The sequence below is a fragment of the Toxorhynchites rutilus genome, chromosome 3, assembly GCF_029784135.1.
Source record: "Toxorhynchites rutilus septentrionalis strain SRP chromosome 3, ASM2978413v1, whole genome shotgun sequence".
Taxonomy (NCBI): Eukaryota; Metazoa; Arthropoda; class Insecta; order Diptera; family Culicidae; genus Toxorhynchites; species Toxorhynchites rutilus.
The window spans coordinates 309,434,033-309,454,663 of NC_073746.1; the positions used below are offsets into that span (position 1 = coordinate 309,434,033).

The 20,631-nt window shown below is 39.3% G+C and overlaps 1 protein-coding gene across 2 annotated transcripts in view; it reads right to left on the minus strand.

Moving 5' to 3' along the window:
• Positions 1 to 20,631, minus strand: part of LOC129777972 (open rectifier potassium channel protein 1) — a 61,651-nt gene that overhangs the window by 20,363 nt on the left and 20,657 nt on the right. For both annotated transcript variants that reach the window (XM_055784587.1, XM_055784586.1), the window contains exon 2: positions 4,585 to 5,732. In XM_055784587.1, coding sequence (XP_055640562.1) covers positions 4,585 to 4,726 — 142 coding nt within the window. In that variant the 5' untranslated portion in view covers positions 4,727 to 5,732. The remainder of the gene's footprint in view (positions 1 to 4,584; positions 5,733 to 20,631) is intronic.

Consider the following 20,631-nt stretch of genomic DNA (forward strand, 5'->3'; position numbering starts at 1 on the left):
AATTTGAGTGATGCATGAAATTTTGCATCTGATTTTTCAACATCTTTAGATAGGGATACCATCTGGCCGGAGTTGAAAATCAGGACACCTGTCACAGTAACGATTATGACAAAAACCATTATGATTCTTTGTGTTAGAAATAAATAAAAACACGTGAAATTTATTTATTTAACAATTTTTTGGGCGATCCATTCGGTGAAAATGCTCCGGAGATGATGGCCATAAATCGGAGGGGGAGAGGGGGAGTGATTGATCGTGATTTTCAGAACAAAGTAAAGATTTACGAAATGTTTTGTTTAATCTTCTTCTTCTTCTTCAATGGCACTAACGTTCCTAGAGGAACTTCGCCGTCTCAACGTAGTATTACTTGCGTCATTTTCATTAGTACTTAGTTAAGATTTCTATGCCAAATAACACGCCTTGAATGCATTCTGAGTGGCAAGCTCTAGAATACGCGTGATCACAGTGCAAGTCGGAGGAAATTTCTTTGACGAAAAATTCCCCCGACCAGAACGGGAATCGAACCCGAACACCCGGCATGTTAGTTATGACGCTAACCACTCGGCCACGGGTGCACAAATCTATTGTTGTTGTTTAATTGGGTTGTTTAATCTATACCCTATTATTTTTAAAAAGGTTATAAATCTTTATGCAGTGTTTTGTTGACAAATCTTCTTGAACGTTAGTTTGGAAAATCGCTGATTTCTTTACCTATGGTAATATAAATTATAATTAAAGAGTTTAAGGAAACCAAATCTGATTTAATCCACCTAAAGATGTAGTGCCTTTCTCATATCTCGATCCAAAGTTTGAGTTGGAGATCACTTTGAGATCGGTATTCTAATGTGGTCAAAACACCTGAAACTGTCACCAATTAGCTGTGACATGTCACATGATGGGATTTGGTTCTAGCCATGAAGTGGTCACATCTACGGAAACCTGATCCGGAACATATATGGGTTACGTCAATGATGTAATATAGTCTTGAATTCATCACCATTACAAATATGCTATTTTTGAAAGAAAAACCCTGAAATTTGATACCCACAATGTGTTGTTTTTGATTCTGGAATGTATGGTCCTAGAACTTGTTTCCGCAATATCTCCGGAACCCGTGGACCGATTCCGATAATACTTTGAAGGGTTCTCAAATGAAACGAAATGAGCCTTCAAAGTAGAAGCGATTTGATGACAACCACTGACGAAAAGCACCCACAGATGATTATTTAACGTGTCATATAAAAAAATTCATTAAATTATACTAATACTTTCAAAATTAAATAAATTTCTAAAATTGATCAATTTCACCTCAGTGATCAATTTGCCCCCCGATGACGGTACCAAAGTACAAGCCTCGGGTATGTAACGCAAGAGCTCCTTCTGCAACCCAAATTTTCTGGGGGCTGGATTTCTGCACCACATAGTTCAACATGGATTTGGAAGTGGATGCCAATCGAGTATATGCTTTTTCTAAACAGATTTTTTAATTTAAAAATTCTGTTTCAACAAAATGCCTAAATCTGAATACCACTATGAGCCACCGACACTTATGAATCACATATGCAGCGTTGGCCTCATAATCTTTAAGTTCTTTTGTGAAAAAGGGATACTTCTGATGCAATTCGTCGGTAAAAAGATACTTTCGTTTGGACATTTGAAAAAAAAACTTGGAATATCGAGCCAAAACACAAAAACATCACCTTGACCAGTGAAACCAAATCTATAAATGAAAATTGTTGAAAAATCTCGTAGAAGATCCAACTGATACTCTGTATATGCTCACGAAACTAAAGTCTTCAATAAAAAAGGTTTTACTAAAAACATAATGAAAACATAAACACACTGAGGAGGCGATCTGGCGTAGCGGTAACATCCATACCTCTCACGCTAAGGGTCACGAGTTCAATTCTCACTCCCGACATTCTTCCGAAATGGAAAGTAAAAGTGACGAACCAGCCAAATGTGTTGAAAGTCACTATAATACAAAAATTTAAAAAAAAAATAAACACACTGAAAATAATTCTGATTCTGCAACAAAATTGAATTTCTCATAGAAATCAGGACAAAGGCTAGATTGTGAAAAATAAATCAAGACGCCCCAAATAGATCTTAAAATCAGGACAGATGGTCACCCTATCTTTAGATTCGAAAAAGGTCTTGTTAATTTGCTTGATAGAACCAATTATTGCACACAATTTTGTGTTGCATACAACATTCATGGGAACTAAGTTGAAAGATAACATGCATAATACATGATTTACCTTGGCATTCACTCGCAAAACATACCCCATTGATTTGTTAAATTGCACTGTTGATGTCTCAGACGAAAAAAAATGCTGGATAAATTTGCCGTCTAATGGTATATATTGGGTTGGGGAAAAAGAAATGTCGTATATTGTCAATATATGGCAACACTTGAACATATCTTGTGTTGTACTTATCGCATCGGGTCATACTATACGGCTATTCAAAGAATACAATCTGTGCTCTGAGTATCGTTTTGACAGTGTTGTGATTGTCCTTTCCTGTATCAAGTTCTAGCGCGTCAAAGATGGAGTCCACCAAGCAATAAATTCGTCATATTTTACGTTTTTACTACCTGCGAGGTAAAAATGCAACGAAGGCGGCCGAAAAAAATCGTGTAGTTTATGGACCCGATACTGTAACGATTCGCACAGCACAGTGTTAGTTTGATCCAAGATGCTGAACTATAGGTGTTTCGTTCTTGACACTTTCAGGACATGACGTGAGACGAGTAGCGAGACGTAACTTTCAGAATTATTTACTTTTTGTTTGGGTGTGTGGTTATGATTTCAATGTCAACTCGCTAAGGAAAATAATTGAAGGAAAAAAATAAACAAATAAATATTCGTGGAATATAGTGCACAACCTCCTTTTGCTCTAGCCAATTACTTGTAACGGTCCTTTCCGGATCTCCTTCCCGGTATATGCACAGCATTCTCCGCCTCCCTGAGCGAAATCAGTGGAGCCACAATCAGCGTTATTTTTTGTCACCATCGCCGTAAGCTGATAGTACTCTTTTCCCCGCCGATGGGAACCAAACTGAAGTACATTTAGCTTGGAAAGAAAGGCGAAAAGATATACTAAAACATCCTTCTGCACTGTTATGATTCGACAATAAAGCGCGAGCAGCTATTTTGCCAACGAATGCATTTGTCACCAAAAGATACGACTTGTTTTGTAAACAAATTTGTTTTTTCACGAGCAATGGCCGAACAGCAATTTTGACATTGCGGTCCACCTATAGTACAACGCCTTGGTTTGATCGATTTCGTTCTGGTGTAGTGGCTGTCGAAGATACACCCCGTATTGGTAGGCCAATCGTCGTGGAAACCGATAAAATCGTTGAAATCATCCAAGTAGACCGGCATGTGAGCACTCGCTCGATTGGCCAGAAACTGGGTATAGACCATAAAACCGTTTGGAACCATTTGCAGAAGATTGGATTCCAAAAAAAAGCTGGATGTATGGGTGCCACACGAGTTGACGCAAACAAATCTTTTAGACCGAATCAACGCCTGCGATGCACTGTTGAAACGGAACGAACTCGACCCATTTTTGAAGAAGATGGTGACTGGTGATGAAAAGTGGATCACGTACGACAACCTAAAACGAAAAAAGTCGTGGTCGAAGCACGGTGAGCCGGCCCAAACCATCGCCAAGCCCGGATTGACGGCCAGGAAGGTTTTTCTGTGTGTTTGGTGGGATTGGAAGAGAATCATCCACTATGAGCTGCTCAACTATGGCCAGACCCTCAACTCGGTTCTCTACTGTGAGCAGCTTGACCGTTTGAAGCAGGCGATTGACCAGAAGCGGCCAGAAATGATCAATAGGAATGGTGTTGTTTTCCACCAGGACAACGCTCGGGCTCACACATCTTTGATGACCCTCCAGAAGCTACGGGAGCTCGTATGGGATGTCCTATTGCACCCACCGTATAGACCGGACCTGACTCCAAGTGAATATCATCTCTTCCGGTCCATGCAAAACGCTCTTGGTGATACTAAGTTGGCCTTAAAAGAGGCTTGCGAAAACTGGCTGTCTGAGTTTTTTTTTGCAAAAAAGGAGGGGAGAGGGGGGGATTATAAGGGGGGGGGGACAATGAACTTGCCTTCTAAATGGCAACAAGTTTGCGAACAAAACGGCGCATATTTGACTTAAATTGGATAATTTTAAGTATGTTAAATAAAGCGTCAAATTTCGATCAGAAATACGACATTTCTTTTTCCCCAACGATTCTGCGTAATATGCATTAATATGCACTCTTAATAAACGTTACATTTTTCGTAGATTGACCCCCCTATATAGAAATCAAAGACGTGGTCCTACGTCAAAAACACAATCTTTTTTTGATAATAGTTCGGACGGGAGTTTTTCCGTTGATCTGGAAATAAATCTAGCTAAACAAAAGCTGGATCGTCTTAAGCAAAGAAAATGTTGATATCTATTCAATCCTTACTTTAATGTGGTCACAATTTTCCTCCGTTTGCAGCATTTGGAACGAAACCGTCGGTTAATTTTGAATTGATCTATTTCAAACAGTGTCCTATGACGGATTCTTACCATTCATCTCGATTCGCTCGGCCAGTTCGCTGGCGCGCCGCTCGATCTCCATCGCGTGCTCATTGTGGTAGAATACGCTCGCGCCGAAGAACAGATAGGCAGCATAGAATGCAAACAGTGCATACCATTCCTTCGGTGTCATTTTTCACCCTCACCTCACCTCACTCCAGAATCGGCTAAGCACAGGTGGCTACAATTCACAGCTCGCGGTTACCGTTGTGATCAACCGTAAAATTTCTCCAATTATTGAAAGTGTTACGTTCCGGGTACACATCAACTCAACGCCTCTGCGCACGCGGTGGGTCGGTTATAAAGTGGGTGATTCTTCCCTAATCCTCAGCAACCTCAACATCATCCAGTACAAATCTTGAACCGAATCTTTTGTTCCCGTGCCGATGACTGCGTTTGTTTGTATGAAATATATCTGCATACAAGTTAGCCTATAACTTCGGTATAATTAATTGATTATATTCATTTATCTTTTTTCGCCGAAGGGAAACATCACATCATGAGAAAGAGGAGCGCACAATTCACTTATCACATAAGAAACTCAATTAATTCCTATCATCTTATTAGCACATTCATCATTGCTTTGTTGACGCTAGCGTATTACAGAAACACTGGGTAGCTCCCTGCCTTTTCTCGGCGTTAACTTGCTATGAACCGATACGATTTATTTATTCCTCTAATGACTTGCGTACACTCCGAGCTGGGCCACTTCCTGCGAACCAGATCATCAGATCAAGATCAGAATATATGTATGAATAGAAGGGATCGCGGGACTGCCGGTTGCGATTATTAATGTCAGGTCGGGACCGGATGGGCTTGCGTAAGCTGGAAAAGTGCGTCTCGGTGCGGCTCACTATTAGCGATTAATTTTCCTCCCCGACACAACGCAGCAGATCAGCGTTCCCACCTCTCAAAAGGCAATTGTTGAAGGCACTCTTCCGGTAGATCGAGCTGGAGCAACAGTAGAAGCAAAATCCTCGTGTAGAATGCAATTGGTGCAAAGTTCGTCCAGCTTTCGGCGGTGTAACAGTGACGCTCGTCTCTGATGTGAACTTCCATAGTATTACATCCTTATGGTCGACTTCGGGTGTTGCGACGGGTCGGTTATCCTGTTGGAACCATCGGTAATAATTCAGTGCCTGTAAAAAATTAGGAAAAGATCAGAATTTTGAAATACAGCATATTTAGAAGGACGTTCAAGTGTTCCAAAACAATTCCTCGAATGAGATTATACAGAATCATGATACTTTGAACTGCTTAATTACATTATAGAGCCATGAATCAAACGATTTTCTAAAAATACACAGAGAATGGTGATTAGGTTACAAGGTTACCAGAACACAGAATAATCTGTATTTATACAGATTTTTTCGACTTTTTGAAACCAAAAATCACCGGCTCTGTTTATCTTTTACCTACTAAAGCACAGTGAATGCGAATGTTTACGTAGCTACCATCAACATCGTCAAATTCCAGATCCAGATCGTCAATTCCATTTTATATTGGAAGACTATGGGGCTTTTAGAGCGACCGAAAGATATAGTCTTACATTTCCCTTCATTGACTCGCATCCCATTATCACAGCACCACTCTAGCATTGAGTTAATGTCTTCTTGAAGAACTACGCAGTCCAAAGGAGATGAAATCACCCGGTATATTTTAAGATCATCGGCAAAAGAGAGCTTGAGCGATGAAAGCAGTGAGTACAAATCGTTCATGAATATGTTGAACAGCAGTGGACCCAGAACACTTCCTTGTGGTACCCCTGACGTGATATAAAAGCTGCGGGATTTAGCTGCATTGACGACGACATGTGCTGTGCGACCACAAAGGTATGATGAAATCCACTCCGTTATCCAGTCAGGGAAGCCCATACATTTCATTTTCTCCGTTACTAGGAAGTGTGGGACTGTGTCAAAAGCTTTCGCGAAGTCGACATACACCGCATCAACTTGACGTCTCTCTTCTATCTCGCGTGATAGTGCGGTGACGTAGCACATTAAATTTGATGTGGTTGAACGGTGCCTCATAAACCCATGTTGTCCATTGAAGATTATTGGAGACGCCACGTTGTATAAAACCTTGTGCATTAGTCGTTCAAATACCTTGCTTAGGCAGCACAGCATAGATATACCACGATAATTTGTCACCTGATTGCAGTTTCCCGATTTGTGAATAGGAACAACGAAAGCAGTTTTCCATGCTATTGGAAATGTTTTCTCCTGAAGCGATTTGTTAAAGAGGCGAGCAATAGGGTTCGCAAGTTCAGTGGAGCATTTTTGAAGTAACAGGGATGGTATGCCATCTGTACCACATCCCTTCTTGATGTCAAGATCGTCCAAGGCGTTTGCAACATCATCAACCGAAAAGCGAATGACGGGTAGATTGATGGTGTGAGACTGAATATGAGCAAAACTGTCACGTTTCGATACTGGATATGCTACACTGAACACACTCTCAAAGAATGAGGCAAACAGGTTAGCAGCGTCTGTGTCCGTGTTGGCCTGGACATTTTCGAAGATAACATTGCGTGGGATGCGAGTTGAATTTTGCCGACTCTTTACGAAGTCCCAAAAGCACGATGGGTTTTGCTTAACACTGGCCTGGATCTTGATAAACTTGATAAAGATAAACAAAATTCCTTTATTGTTTGACGTAGAACTACGTGTTTCAGGAAGGGTGCCAAATCAGAAAACAGGTCACGTTTTTATGAAATAAAGTTAACGGTTATAACTATTTTCATTGTGAACGAATTCTTATGATTTGCATACTAATCGAATCGAAAATTCTCTAACTTTGTTTTTGTTTGATATGCTATATACTACAATTCGCTAATCTTTAAACGGTTTAAATTCATGAAAACTGAAGGAACTTCCTTTTTTCCAATACATTTGTTCTGCCGATTTGTGGGCTAACCCTACCCGTATTTCGAATGCTTATAATTCAAACATTTCTTAACAGATCAGAAAGATGTTTGCATCAATTGATGAGAAATATTTCTACGCGTCTATCACAATTAATAAAATGTTATTTTTCATGAGATGAACAATTGAATAACAATTGAGTAAAATGTCAAGCGTTATCTAAACGTCCTAACTACCAAGTTTTGATTCGCCCGATTTACGGTTTCCCCAATACAGACTTCAAAATCGATGTACCTGTGGAAATCCACTTTGCAAATATCCATGCAAGTCAGGGGGTATTTTTTGGTGTTGAGTACTTTTGTACTCGCTTGTCGTTGTGCAGACCGGAATATGTTTCCTTAAAACGTAGTTCATTACTTTCGATCCATGGTTAGACCTAGATATTTCACGTTATCCGACCATAGAACTTGTTGCCCACATGCGGTGATCTGACTGCGAGGCAGGTTCCGTGGGCTCCGTTTCCACGTGAAGAATATTGCTTAAGATTTATTAGTGTTGATTTTGATTTTACCTCGCTTTTGGTAGTCTCCAATAGCATTTTGAGCCGCTTGCAGTTTGGTGACAACTATCAACGCAATGAAGCCGGTGTCGTCGGCGAACAGGAAATACTTAACATCATCAAGCATCACAAAGTCGGCTGTGAAGATGTTGTACAAGGTGGAGCTGTAAACATAACCTCCGAAGGGCACGGTTTTTGAGTCTGATGATTACCCGTTGATCACAACATGGAATGAGTGGTTCATCAGAAAGGAATGAATGATTTTAGGATGAACAAGGGAAAGCTTCCTTGAAGAATCTCATGCAAAATTGCTTCCTGCCAAACGGAGTCGTACGCCTTCTCAACATCTAAGGGGACCATGCCCGAAGATCTGTCATGTGCGAGGTTGCTTCGAGCCTCCCTTACCAGTCTAACCAGTTGGTGATTTGTCGAGTTGCTTCTCTTAAAGCCAAACTGTTTTTTTTTATTTTCGCTTATTTTTCGTCAGCCTATTTCCGCCACTTCAGTGCCAATCACCGACATCAGGCCAACTTCTTTTACTTCCCCTCCGAAGGAAGACGTAACCAGAGATTTTTCGCCTCAGAAAATCCCAACGACGCCAGTTGGGATTGAAACCAAACCGATCGAATTGTGAGGCTGTTACGCTAACCACACAACCACTGGCGCCGTCGCTAAAGCCAAACTGTTCATTAGGGATAATTTATGCATTTTCCAGGTGTAGTTCAATACGAATTAGGATTATCCGCCTGTAGTTCGATGCATTTGTTGGATCCTTGTTTGGCTTCGGGATAGCAATGACAACCGCATGCCCCCAACTGGAAGGGAAGTATCCAAATCGAATACAAGAAGAAAAGCTTTTGACAAGGAACACGTGAGCCTTTCGAGGTAGTTTCTTCAAAAATTAAAAAAAAAATTTCAAAAAACTGGAAGAAAACTGGATCCTGTAAAACCGTTTTATTTTAAGGAGATCTTTGATTGTTTTTTATCCAAAATATATATCCAAAAAAAAAAAATAAAAAAAAAAAATATATATATATTTATATATGATATATATATATATATATATATATATATATATATATATATATATTTTAAGGCAATATATAATTATATATATATATATATTTTAAGGCTCATATGGCGTCAGCCTAATGGGACCGTGAGTTAAATATTTCGACAATGTTTGCTTACAACTATGTTAGTAATATGTAACCGATTACTCGCGGTTGGTTCGAGGTTAGTATTACAAGTGATCTCATAATTGCAAGTTGTTGCCGTCTGCAATGCTCTGTACGTGTGCACGGGATACTTTCTATTGGGATGCAGCTGACCGTTAATCAGCAACGCCCTTCTAGTCTGTACCCCATATCTAGCGTGGTGCGTCTTTCTCGACTCGAGAAATCCAGGATAGAATGATCACTAGCCGGCGCAATCATCAGCTCGTGTAGAGTTGTCATGAGCGGTACAACCTTTGGCTATTGTTGAATCATCAGTGGACTGCCTCTCAAAGATCTTTGTTTTATCTAAAATGGTTCTTTCCACCCATTTCAATGCTTGAGAAATAGAATTTCCTTGGAATCCTCGTGTAGTATTTATTTGTAGTTCATAAAATAGCGAAATAAATCATTCAATAATCATATCATTCGAGCAAATCAAAATGACGTTTCCCGCCACTCGATCATTACTGTGAAACAATATTTGTGGATCTTTTTTCTAGAACCGCTAGAAAAAAACGTTTTCATTTAGATAAAACTTGAAACATATCGCATTTTTTTTCTCTAGGTCCATAAAATCGCTGATAGAAGATCGCCACAATGATCGCCAATGTGAATTCACTGTTCAAAAAGTTATGAATTTTTGAAAAAAGTCATTTTTGGGATAAAGGTAAAAAAAGATTTTTTGAACCATCGGTAAATTCGAAAAATCATAACTTAAAAACGAAAAAGAACACATCTCTGATTTTGAGATATTTTATGTAAAAAGATCTCAGCCTTCTTGAAAAAATAGAAAAAAAATAGAGCCCTCGGTCCCTAGACCATAAAAACCATAAAAAACAAACGCAATCAATAATAACGGAAACAAAAAAAAAAACTGCAACTGAAAAGACTAGGTGAATGGCTTTAATTTGATATGTCAATCATTAGAATCTATCCAGTAGTTCAAAAGTTATGAATTTTTAATAAAAATCATTTTCGGGAAAAAGTGAAAAAAGTGATTTTTCAGACCATCCTAAAACGGAAATGGTCACTCTAACGAAAAAATAAAAAAACACGGGTCTAATTATTTGCGATGAAGATCAAATCTACCACTTTTCACAAAAATCTGCAAACCGCTATATCGGTTTGGCATGGAATGGCTGACTTACATTTATTTCATTCGAGTTCATTCAAAAGATAAAAAATCAGGATCAATGCCTAATACTTGAATGAACATATTTTGACTGTCGTGCTTCGTTCTTCTCATTTTTCGAAGTTTTTCCATGTTCAATCTATGCTGTATCAACGATTTGATGAAAGCTATTCAAATCGTGCCAATTAGGTATAACTATTGAAACCGGCAATCAATTTTAATATTTCGAAAGAACGTTTCCTGAATTTTCGATACCTTCGTCTTTCAGCTGCGCAGCAAAGATTTCTGCAGAAAGATAATCTTTGTGGGCGAAATTCGGGTTCGGCCAAAAAGGTAAATAAACAAAACCCGAGTCACGAAAACGTTTGTTTCTTTTTGAGCGGAGAAACATTGGACAGAAATTGCATGGGAAAAATGGGGCAAGTATTTCCTCAAGCAAAATGCACTTGAAAAATATATCTGATTGACTCCGCATGACCTAGATTAATACAAATTCTTTGATAAAATATCTATTGTAACAAATACAAACTTCGCATTGTATTCTTGTTTTCTTACTCTTCTTCGTCTTTCCTGGCACTTCATTTATTCTGTGCGTACATTGTGTAGTTGTATTTCTACTTTATACCCTCATTTATTTGTATCCCTCCCGATTGCTCCCCATGAAAAAAAGTAGTTTTCATCATAATGTTTCATCAACTTGTTCCTATTCGTCGTTTTGCTGAGGTTATATTCAGAAAAAGTTCTTTCCGTAGTTTCCACAGGGATAGCAAGGGTGAGGGAGGGTTAATTTATTTTATAAAAAAAGGGTAAAACTGAAGCACACATTTAGAAAACTGGATAAAACTGGATAATATTTAAAAAAAACTGGAAGATTCAAGTATATAACTGTTTGACTGGATCGAGAGAAAAAGACTGGAAGAATCCAGTTTAAACTGGAACATTGCCAACGCTGCCGACAACTTCCTCCGGGCGAATAAGCCAAGAATGTGCATTGGTAAGGTTGGCCTTTAAACGGAAACCGAACGCGTCAGTTCGAGATGTGGCTACAAAGTTGCATATGAGCAAGACTTTCGTGCAGAATACCAAAACTCGAGCTGGACTACTTACGTTTAAGGTTCAGAGTTCCCCCAAACCGTCACGAGAAACAGAATAACGAAAAAAAACATTGCAGCGTAACGGATGACAAGAGATCTGTGAAGGCGGAAAAATCTGTGTGTGACTGCCAGGGATAAGTTGGATGTTCCCGAGAACCTCCGGACACAGTTTTTACAAATCTAAATTGTTAATTTGGCAAGCGATTTGTACTTGCGGAAGGTGGAGTACACCTTTCGTTACCGCAAGCACCATGAATGCTGTATTTGGATGAATGTATTCAAAATCGGTTTCTCCCTCTCCTGAAGGCTCACCACAGTCCGACGATCGTCTGGGCGGATTTGACATCATGCCACTACACGAAGGACGTTCTAGAGTGATATAAGGCGTACGATGTCGATTTCGTGCCGATAAATCTGAACCCCCAAACACTCCGGAACTGCGCCCAATAGAAAAATACTGGGCCATTATAAAGGGGCACGACGAAAAGACCTAAAGTTGTGAAGAATGTAGAAGAAATTAAGAAACTAATAACATGATATTGAACTCGTTGTTTGATCATATAGAGCAGGGGTGGCCAAACTTTTGGCTGTCTACCAACGTTGACTCTATTAACGAAACATTAGAAAATGAACATAGTACTAAACAAAAAGGAAAATTTAAATTGTTAAGTAATGTGTTATATCTCGAATTTGCGTTCGTTCCGAAATGGGTAAAATGAACTTCTCCAAGTCATTTTTAAGAAATACATTCAAACAAGCATTCGCTATCTATGATATACTAATTCTAGAATATTCTATATTACCATTCATGACTATGTTTCCGGATAGCATTTTTTTAGCAGGATTTTTTTTACGTATATAGTGCAATACTCCAAGTGATTCAATCTGGCGTAAAAATCGACTTTCGTGTTTTACTCTCAGTACTATGAAACATCCTTTTTTAAATTTAATTATTTTTTCAATGATTCATTAGTTTCAGGTTAATAAATGACAGACCTTAAACGTAAGAGATCCTAGTGTTGAAAAACTTTTTAGAACCTGAATCAAACATAAGGATAAGAATTGATTGAGCGAAACTTGTTTTATATTTTAAGTTATACTAGATGATCGGTAGGAAAAACCAAATGATTCGTAGGAATCTACTGCTGATGATTATATCAGAAGCGATGCGATAGTTCTCCATATCTCCAAACGATCTTCTAAAATAGAAATCCGAAAAACGTTCATTATACACATCAGCTTCAGTTCTCACTGCTGATACTACATTAGAACTGGTCAAAAGCCGTATTTTATTTGCTTCCGATTCACATAGAATGTTGGTGCAAGCTTACAGCGGACATAGGGCCTAATCACGAACGTCACTTCACGGCGAAAACGAAGTGAATTGTATACAACGTTATTACGGCTGCCACCGCTTGTGTAGAATCCGGAAGAGTTCATCCGTCGTGACAACTTTGATGAACTCGGTGTTATTATGAATACCACGGTACTGTCATGTCACGGAGAAAATCAAGTGTCACTTGTGTTTTAGGTGGTGAAAGCTAGTCACGCGGAATGGAGTAAGTTTAATTTCGTATTTATTTAGCTTTTTTGCTACCATTTTGAATCTTGTCTTGGTTTTCAAGAAAGAAAAGATAAACAAACAGCAATTTATCCGTCTGGTGGCATTTTTGGATCGAAATTCTAACGTATCCAAAGGACATAAATTTGTTCATTTGTATTCGGTAAATGCGCTATGGCATGTAATTAAGGACTAAAAATGTAGCTCCCTTAGGCCCATTGAAGCATGGCGAGAGGTCCCCGATTGTCTTGAATGAATAGAAATTTTTTGTTTCTATACTTAGGATTACCCTAAAGGGTGTGTCACATCAAATTGCATCACGGAAAAAACGCTGTAGAAATTTAATTTTCAGGAACTATATTTTCAGCTTTCGCTTATAATTAGATAAGAGTGCATAGATCACGTTGGCCATGCTTCACTGTCAATTTTTCGTAAATTTGGAAAAATGACGTCGAACGAAAAAGAGCGTCGTGAATTAATCCTGAGCACTCATTTCGAGAATCCGGAGTTGTTACATCGGGACCTCGGTAAGATGCTGGGAATCGTCCAATCCACGGTCAGCAGAGTACTAAAACGATACTTCGAGAACCTAACCATCGACCGGAAGGTGAAGAACGGCAAAAATGGATGCTCCGTCAGTGAAAAAGATCACAAGCGCGTAGTTAAGCAGTTTAGACGTGATCCGAGAAGTTCGGTCCGGGATGTCGCCAATAAGCTGAATTTGTCAAGTTCATTCGTCCAGCGGACCAAGCAGCGGGAGGGCCTGCGTACATACAAGGTTCAGAAGGCTCCTAACCGCGACGAAAGGCAAAACATGGTGGCGAGCCTGGAAGCTGTACACCGAAATGCTGACGAAGCCGCATTGCCTGGTAATGGACGACGAAACCTACGTCAAAACGGTTGTTGTTCTTCTTCGCAGAGGACAAATTCAGCGTTCCGGAGGAGATTCGCAAGCAGAAACTATCCAAGTTTGCCAAAAAGTACATGGTGTGGCAAGCGATCTGCTCTTGCGGAAAGCGGAGTGCCCCCTTCGTGATGACCGGCACGGTAAACGGGCAGGTTTACCTTAAGGAGTGCCTACAGAAGCGCTTACTACCACTATTGAAGCAGCACGAGGGCCCGACCATCTTCTGGCCGGATCTCGCTTCGTGCCACTATTCAAAGGACGTGTTGGAGTGATACGAAGCCAACGGGGTCACCTTCGTGCCAAAGGAAATGAACCCGCCCAACGCGCCGGAGCTTCGCCCAATAGAGAAATATTGGGCGATTATGAAGCAGGCCCTCCGGAAGAACCAAAAAGTTGTCAAATCGGAGGCGGACTTCAAGAGAAAATGGATTTCTGTTCAAAAAAAACTACAACCTGACGTTGTACAGAACCTTATGGACGGGGTAAAGAAGAAGGTGCGAGCATACGGGCTTGGGCTCGAAGTATGAATAAAAAGAAAATGCCAAAAGTTGTTTAATAGTTTTTATTTTACTGTCTAAAATTTTCAAAAGGATCGGTCTACTGGGCGAATTTCTACAGCGTTTTTTCCGTGATGCAATTTGATGTGAAACACCCTTTAACAGAGAGTTAAAGCCTTAAAATGGCAATGGAGGCCACTTAATAATCTCTCATTAGATAGAATGATTATTACTCAATCAATCGATTCATTATTATGATTATGTATAATATTGATTTGTTGATATTTTAAGTATAAAATAATAACTGTAAAGTTTTTCCAACATTGCAGTACAGGTTTTTGTAATTCAAACATTCACAATCGGTGGACAAGACCCGAATCAGGACGGTAGTTGTAACGAATGAGGCCATTGTTTCTTATTTCTTTTTACGTAATAGATATTTTCAACGATATTGTTTTGAATACATTCTTTGAATGAAAGAGTATTAAAAAAGTGATAATAAGTTTCAAACAAGGAAAAAATGAGATTATCATTGCAAAGCATTCACAAGACACTGTTTTTTAATTCTTATCTATTTATTTTTCCGTAATTTTGATATCCGTCTAAAGGAAATTTGAGTCACTTTCTGCTTTTGGCAAGTTCCCTGAAACCCATCAGATATTTTATATGAAGATTATGCTGCTGATCAGTTTCAGTTTAAATAATTAAATCAAACTTCATGTCCCGTATATCAAATAACAGATATTCAGAATCCCATATAGGAGTAGCTCAGATTATACTGATAGTGAGGTGGGTAAATTCGGGTTTTATATGATATAGAGAAGGAATTATTATTCAACAAAATTGTAGAAATGGTTCTTATAACATGATTCTAACCTTGACCTATACTAAATGCTTCTCAATATTCAAACGAGCAAGACAGAGCTAAGAAAAAGAAAATGCGAGATGTTCATTATTATACATAATAGTCATGGTTTACCTCTAGAGTAATTTATAGAAGGGAAAATAAAATTAAATTCCCATATGTTCAACAACTACATTATTCACGAGCAACCAAGTATTCCTCATCTTTGAACCAGCGTTTGATTCAGCAAACTAAAGGCGCGACCACATTATGCCGAACGATACCGATCGGCCTGTACCAGGCGGCATATTCGGTTCGTTATATAATGTGGACGCCACATCGGGTGCACGAATCCGAAGCCCCATCGGATGTACGAAGCCGTCACGAACACACGAGGTACAATGTTGTCAACGCTAATTTATTTCGTTTTGTTTTGGTTCGACTTTCTCGAACTGGACTTGTTTCGGGTTGGGTTCGGTTTGTTTCGAGTCGGTTTTCGGCTCGTCGGCAAGCCCTGGCGGTACGTCCACATTTAGGCTGATGTCACATTAGGCGGATTCCGCGAGTAAAACCGCAGCGGAGGATCTACAGTGTATTGTGAATGAGCCATGTCACACAGAGCGGGACGGTTTTGGATGCGAATTCATATCGAGAAAAAAAACCGTCGCGATATTCGCGGCGGCGAATCCGCCTAATGTGACATCAGCCTTAGTCGGCTTTACCGGGCGGCCAAGGCCGCTGGGCGTAATGTGGACGCGTCTTAACGCACCAAACAAATGAATCGTGGGATGAGCCCGAATAGAGATGGCATTGAAATACCGAATCATCGAGGTATAATTGCAAACTTGTCATTCTAAAACATACGCTTAATTAAATGGAATATTAAAACATACACTGTATTAATTTGATCTACATAACGTTCATACGTCCGAAATTCTGCAGCCAACATAACGTTCAAACGCCCGAAATTATGCAACCGACATGTCTCTTATAAACGCGAATGAACTCTTTCACTTTTTTTTTATCCCATTTATTTATTTAAGGCTCATTAGCATTTCAGCTGTAACAGAGCCGAATTTTAATCGTGTACATGTCACATGGTTATCATATCTATAATTAGCACATTACACAGTTGCCGTTCGCCAGTATTCCTTCTATACCATTACATATGGTACATTTACACAGTAGCCGTTTAGGCGTAAGAGTATTCTTTCTGTTCTTCCATTATCCAGTTGGACGGACCACCGGACAGCGGAGACAGTTGATTGATCATTGTTGAGTTATTTATAGAACAGCAGCCCGATGTGTCTTGCAGAGCAGAGCAGTTGGATGGATGAATCGATCTTATTTCGACCGTGGATCGATCTCCATCGCTGATAATTGTTGCGTGGACGAAGCTATTCTGTAACAACACAAAGATGGTCAATGAGGGTCCTGAGTTTTGAACTCACGATCGATCGCTTACTAAACGAACGCGCAATCAATGTGGCTACGGAGACCCCCTACTCTTTCACTTCACGGAGTTTATTTTTACAAGCAACCAGAGATGCCAACATTCCTGATTTTTCAGGATTTCCCAGACTTTTTGGCACGCACCCTGATATCCTGACAAACACTCAATTTTCCCTGATTTGTATAAAATGATCCTGATTTTCCCTGATTTTTTGCTTTTTGTATTTTTTACTTTTTACTTTTTGCTTAGAAAAAAAATCCATTTCCATTTTTTTTTTTTTCATTTAAAGCTTTCCCGTCCGCGCTTATATAATGCTTAGTCTTCCTTTCGATTATACTTTGTCTGTTCGCATTTTCAAAAGTACAGTGTCGACATTTTTTGAATTTTGAAGTTAACATGAAAGAAATATAGTCTATAAGAATCATATGTCCAAAGGTTCTCGCAATTCAATCTCAATAAAACGAAGATTAGAAACAGAATTGGAACGGAAACGATGAAAGGAATATTAGCGACCAAAAATTATGTACAGTTAAATAAAAACGATACAGGTTTCATTACATGTTCGCAGCAAATAACATCCAATGTACAAGAATTTTAGAAGAAAGAACGTGTAAGCATCTTTTTTTATTAAACTGTAATGATTATTAAAAAGTGTTTCATTTCTTGAAGAATGTATATTAAATTGTTTGTAAAGCAAGAAGTTGTAAGAATGATCCGTGAGACGCGAAAAATGAATTAGCAGGTACACTACATATGTTTAAAATCTCCGTTCATGTGCATCAGTTGAAACATGTTTACGTAAATCGTTACGACTTGTGCGTTTCATCTATGCATCGATTTTTTTTAAAGCAAATCGTGGCGAGTGATGAAAACAGGTAATTTTAAACAATCAGACTGACCCGGTCTTCACCTGAAAAAAAATATGATCTGGTTCGGGTGGTATTGGAGAGGAATTCTGTATTGTGAGTTTCTAGCAAGCAACCAGTCGATACATTCCCACAAATACTGCTCGCAACTGGACAAATTAGCTTCCATGATTAGATAATGTTTAGGCTACCTAAAAGATTTCAGAACTTCCTGAATTGATTGCAAAACAACGCTGTGCATATAAAATTCAAAAAATAATACTTTTGTTTTCTCAAAAATGGGTACGAACTTTCCGGACAACCCAATATGAGCTATCCTGATTTTCCCTGTTTTTTTTTCATTCTCCCTGATTTAAAAAAAAAAATTTGGCAACCCTGCAACTAACTGTCCGTGACAATGATGATAGACACAAAAAGATTAAGTGAAGTGTAAGTGACGTGAAAGCGTATGTGGCAGTGATGTTCGTGATCAGGCCCATAATCTTTACAAATCGCGGTGTTATGAGTGGTTCAGAAAAAAATTGAAAGTGGGAATTTTGATGCGAGTAACGGAGAAGGTGTTTCAGGTGAAGAAAATTGTCTCTTGTTTCATTAGCTGAAGGTCTTCTTCCAATACGAACATTGGTTCTGATCGATTGATTCTATCATTCAAATTTGCTCCACTTATTTCTATTGTAATTAACACCACAAACAAAACCCGCGGGAATATTCCGGATTGGGCTGGTTTTCATTTCCCAAATTCACAATAGCGAAAGCGATTATTTATGTCATCCACTGAAACAACACCTTTATGGGGCAACACCAAAACCTTCCACTTGATTAACGCATCTGTTCTTTTCCAGCACTACTTCAAAGTGAACCTTGAGGCATATCAACCAACACGGCATACATCACTTATCGACTGCCCCAATATTTGTTGACCGGAATCGTGGTAATTGAATCAAGTCTAACTGAATATATACATTCTGTCATCCGCTATCCAGCCCCGAAGAAATGTACCAGGCACCATGGATATGCTAATCAGATTATCACTTGACGGATTGTTAATATTTCGTGATTGCCGCTGCGCTTCTACGCAGTCCGATCCGCGCCGGACATCATATGCGATATCGATATCATTGACCGCAAACAATAAAACCAATTTACAGGAAACGGTAGCAAAATAAAACGGCATCTTTGAACTGACGTCGCTCTAGGAAATATAAATATTGAACGAAACTCACTTCGAGTATGTATTGTGCTTGTTAACAACAATGGTCACCTGAAGTTCCTTGCATTAGTGACTTGCTTGTCTTATCAACGAACTGTTTCAACAATCGACGATGAAGGGTTGTTTACACACCGCGTGACGAATGGGCAGTTCAAAGTATTGCGAAGAAATGTGGAACGGAAGATGAAACTAGGTTGATAGTCACACACAGGGACCATGGTAAGGGCACAACGCAACTTTCAGATCTTTGAAACTATGATAGCACAGATCAAAGGTTACCGGGGTATCCTTCGCGTGAGCTTCAACCACTTATTCAATGCCTAGCGACATTAATTGCATCCCAGAACATAGCGAAACTCAATGAGTCGTATCGCCAACAGATACGATAACCATATTTGCATATAAATTGACTGTGAAAACGCAACGAAGCAAGAGATAAGCTGCCTGTCACTTGTTAGCAATGCAATCTTGTTCCGGGGAGGAATTTTGATAGAATGAAACAAATCTCGATTAGTTAGAATATTATCACATTATCAAACCGTTCGCACCTTTCCAGAGGTATTCTGGAAGCTCGCCAATGTATTTGTTTTGCAATTGAACATGAACTTCTCCACCTACGGCTCGATGGAAATACAGAACGTGATCACCGGCTAATGCATAACCGTCATATCGATCCTATTCTACAAAGTTCTGAAACTATAAACAACACAGCTGTTGTGACAGCTCGTTACCGTTTGTCAATTAGAGACAGAAAGTTGTGAAATTTCACTGTCAGTGCATAAAGTTTTGCGTTTGGTTGTCCGGACATTGTCCATGGGCGGGGTCCGTTGCTTTTGAACCCACCTTTTCTGTAATCGCAGCATTCGCTGTAAACAAAAGCACAGCGCACATGTGTCACTCAGGGGTCATCGTCTCCCGCGATTAGCTTGTGGCGGTCAGAACGTTCTTATTAAGAAACATCGTCTGGGCTAGCAACAAGGGCTTTTATTATATTTCATAATTCCGCAGTTGGGGTGGACAGAAGAAAACGCACTGAAAGACACGCGTCGCCTTACAGCCATGCCACTAGGATTCTACATAACCTCGTCTAATTGAATCATCACTGCGATTATCTTATTAAGAAATGTTCGCGCTCGCGCGCGTCATCGAGGAACACTTTGTTCGTGTTATGTTGCCCCTAACCGACCGCGTAGTTAAACCAGCATGGGTATTTTTTATGCTTCACCAGATCACTGTGTGGTTCAGCAGATTTGATGAGATGCTCCATTTAATCGCTGCTATTCTGTTGTCAACTTGAATGTATGAGTCAACTGATAATGGAAACAGACGCAAAATTAAACATCAATGCTTTTTTATTTATATTCAGGGGGAACTATTTACGATATTCCTCTCTTGAGTAGTCCAAATGCCATCGCCTCAAAACCTACAGTTGAACGTCGGAACACTTTTCTGATGACACATTTTGAAGACTCGCACAAAATACTGCCATCCCATTGATTGATCCTTTTCAGGATCACCAAAACATTCTACAGAAGAGTTATTCAAAACATTTCGATGCATTGTGAACTAATATCCGATATAAAAAAAGGGAATAAATTTTCATGCTTTTTGACGTAGGACTACGTCTAACCGGAAGATATAGGGGGTGAAATGGAAATTTAGGCACTGAACAAGTAGGAAAAAATGCAAGATTTGAAACGCTTATAACTCGAGCATTTCTCAATAGATCGCAAAGGTTTTTGCATCAATTGATAGGAAATATATCTACGCATCTATCATAACGAATAACATTTCATTTTTCTTGAGATAAATAATTGAATAATTGTGAAATATC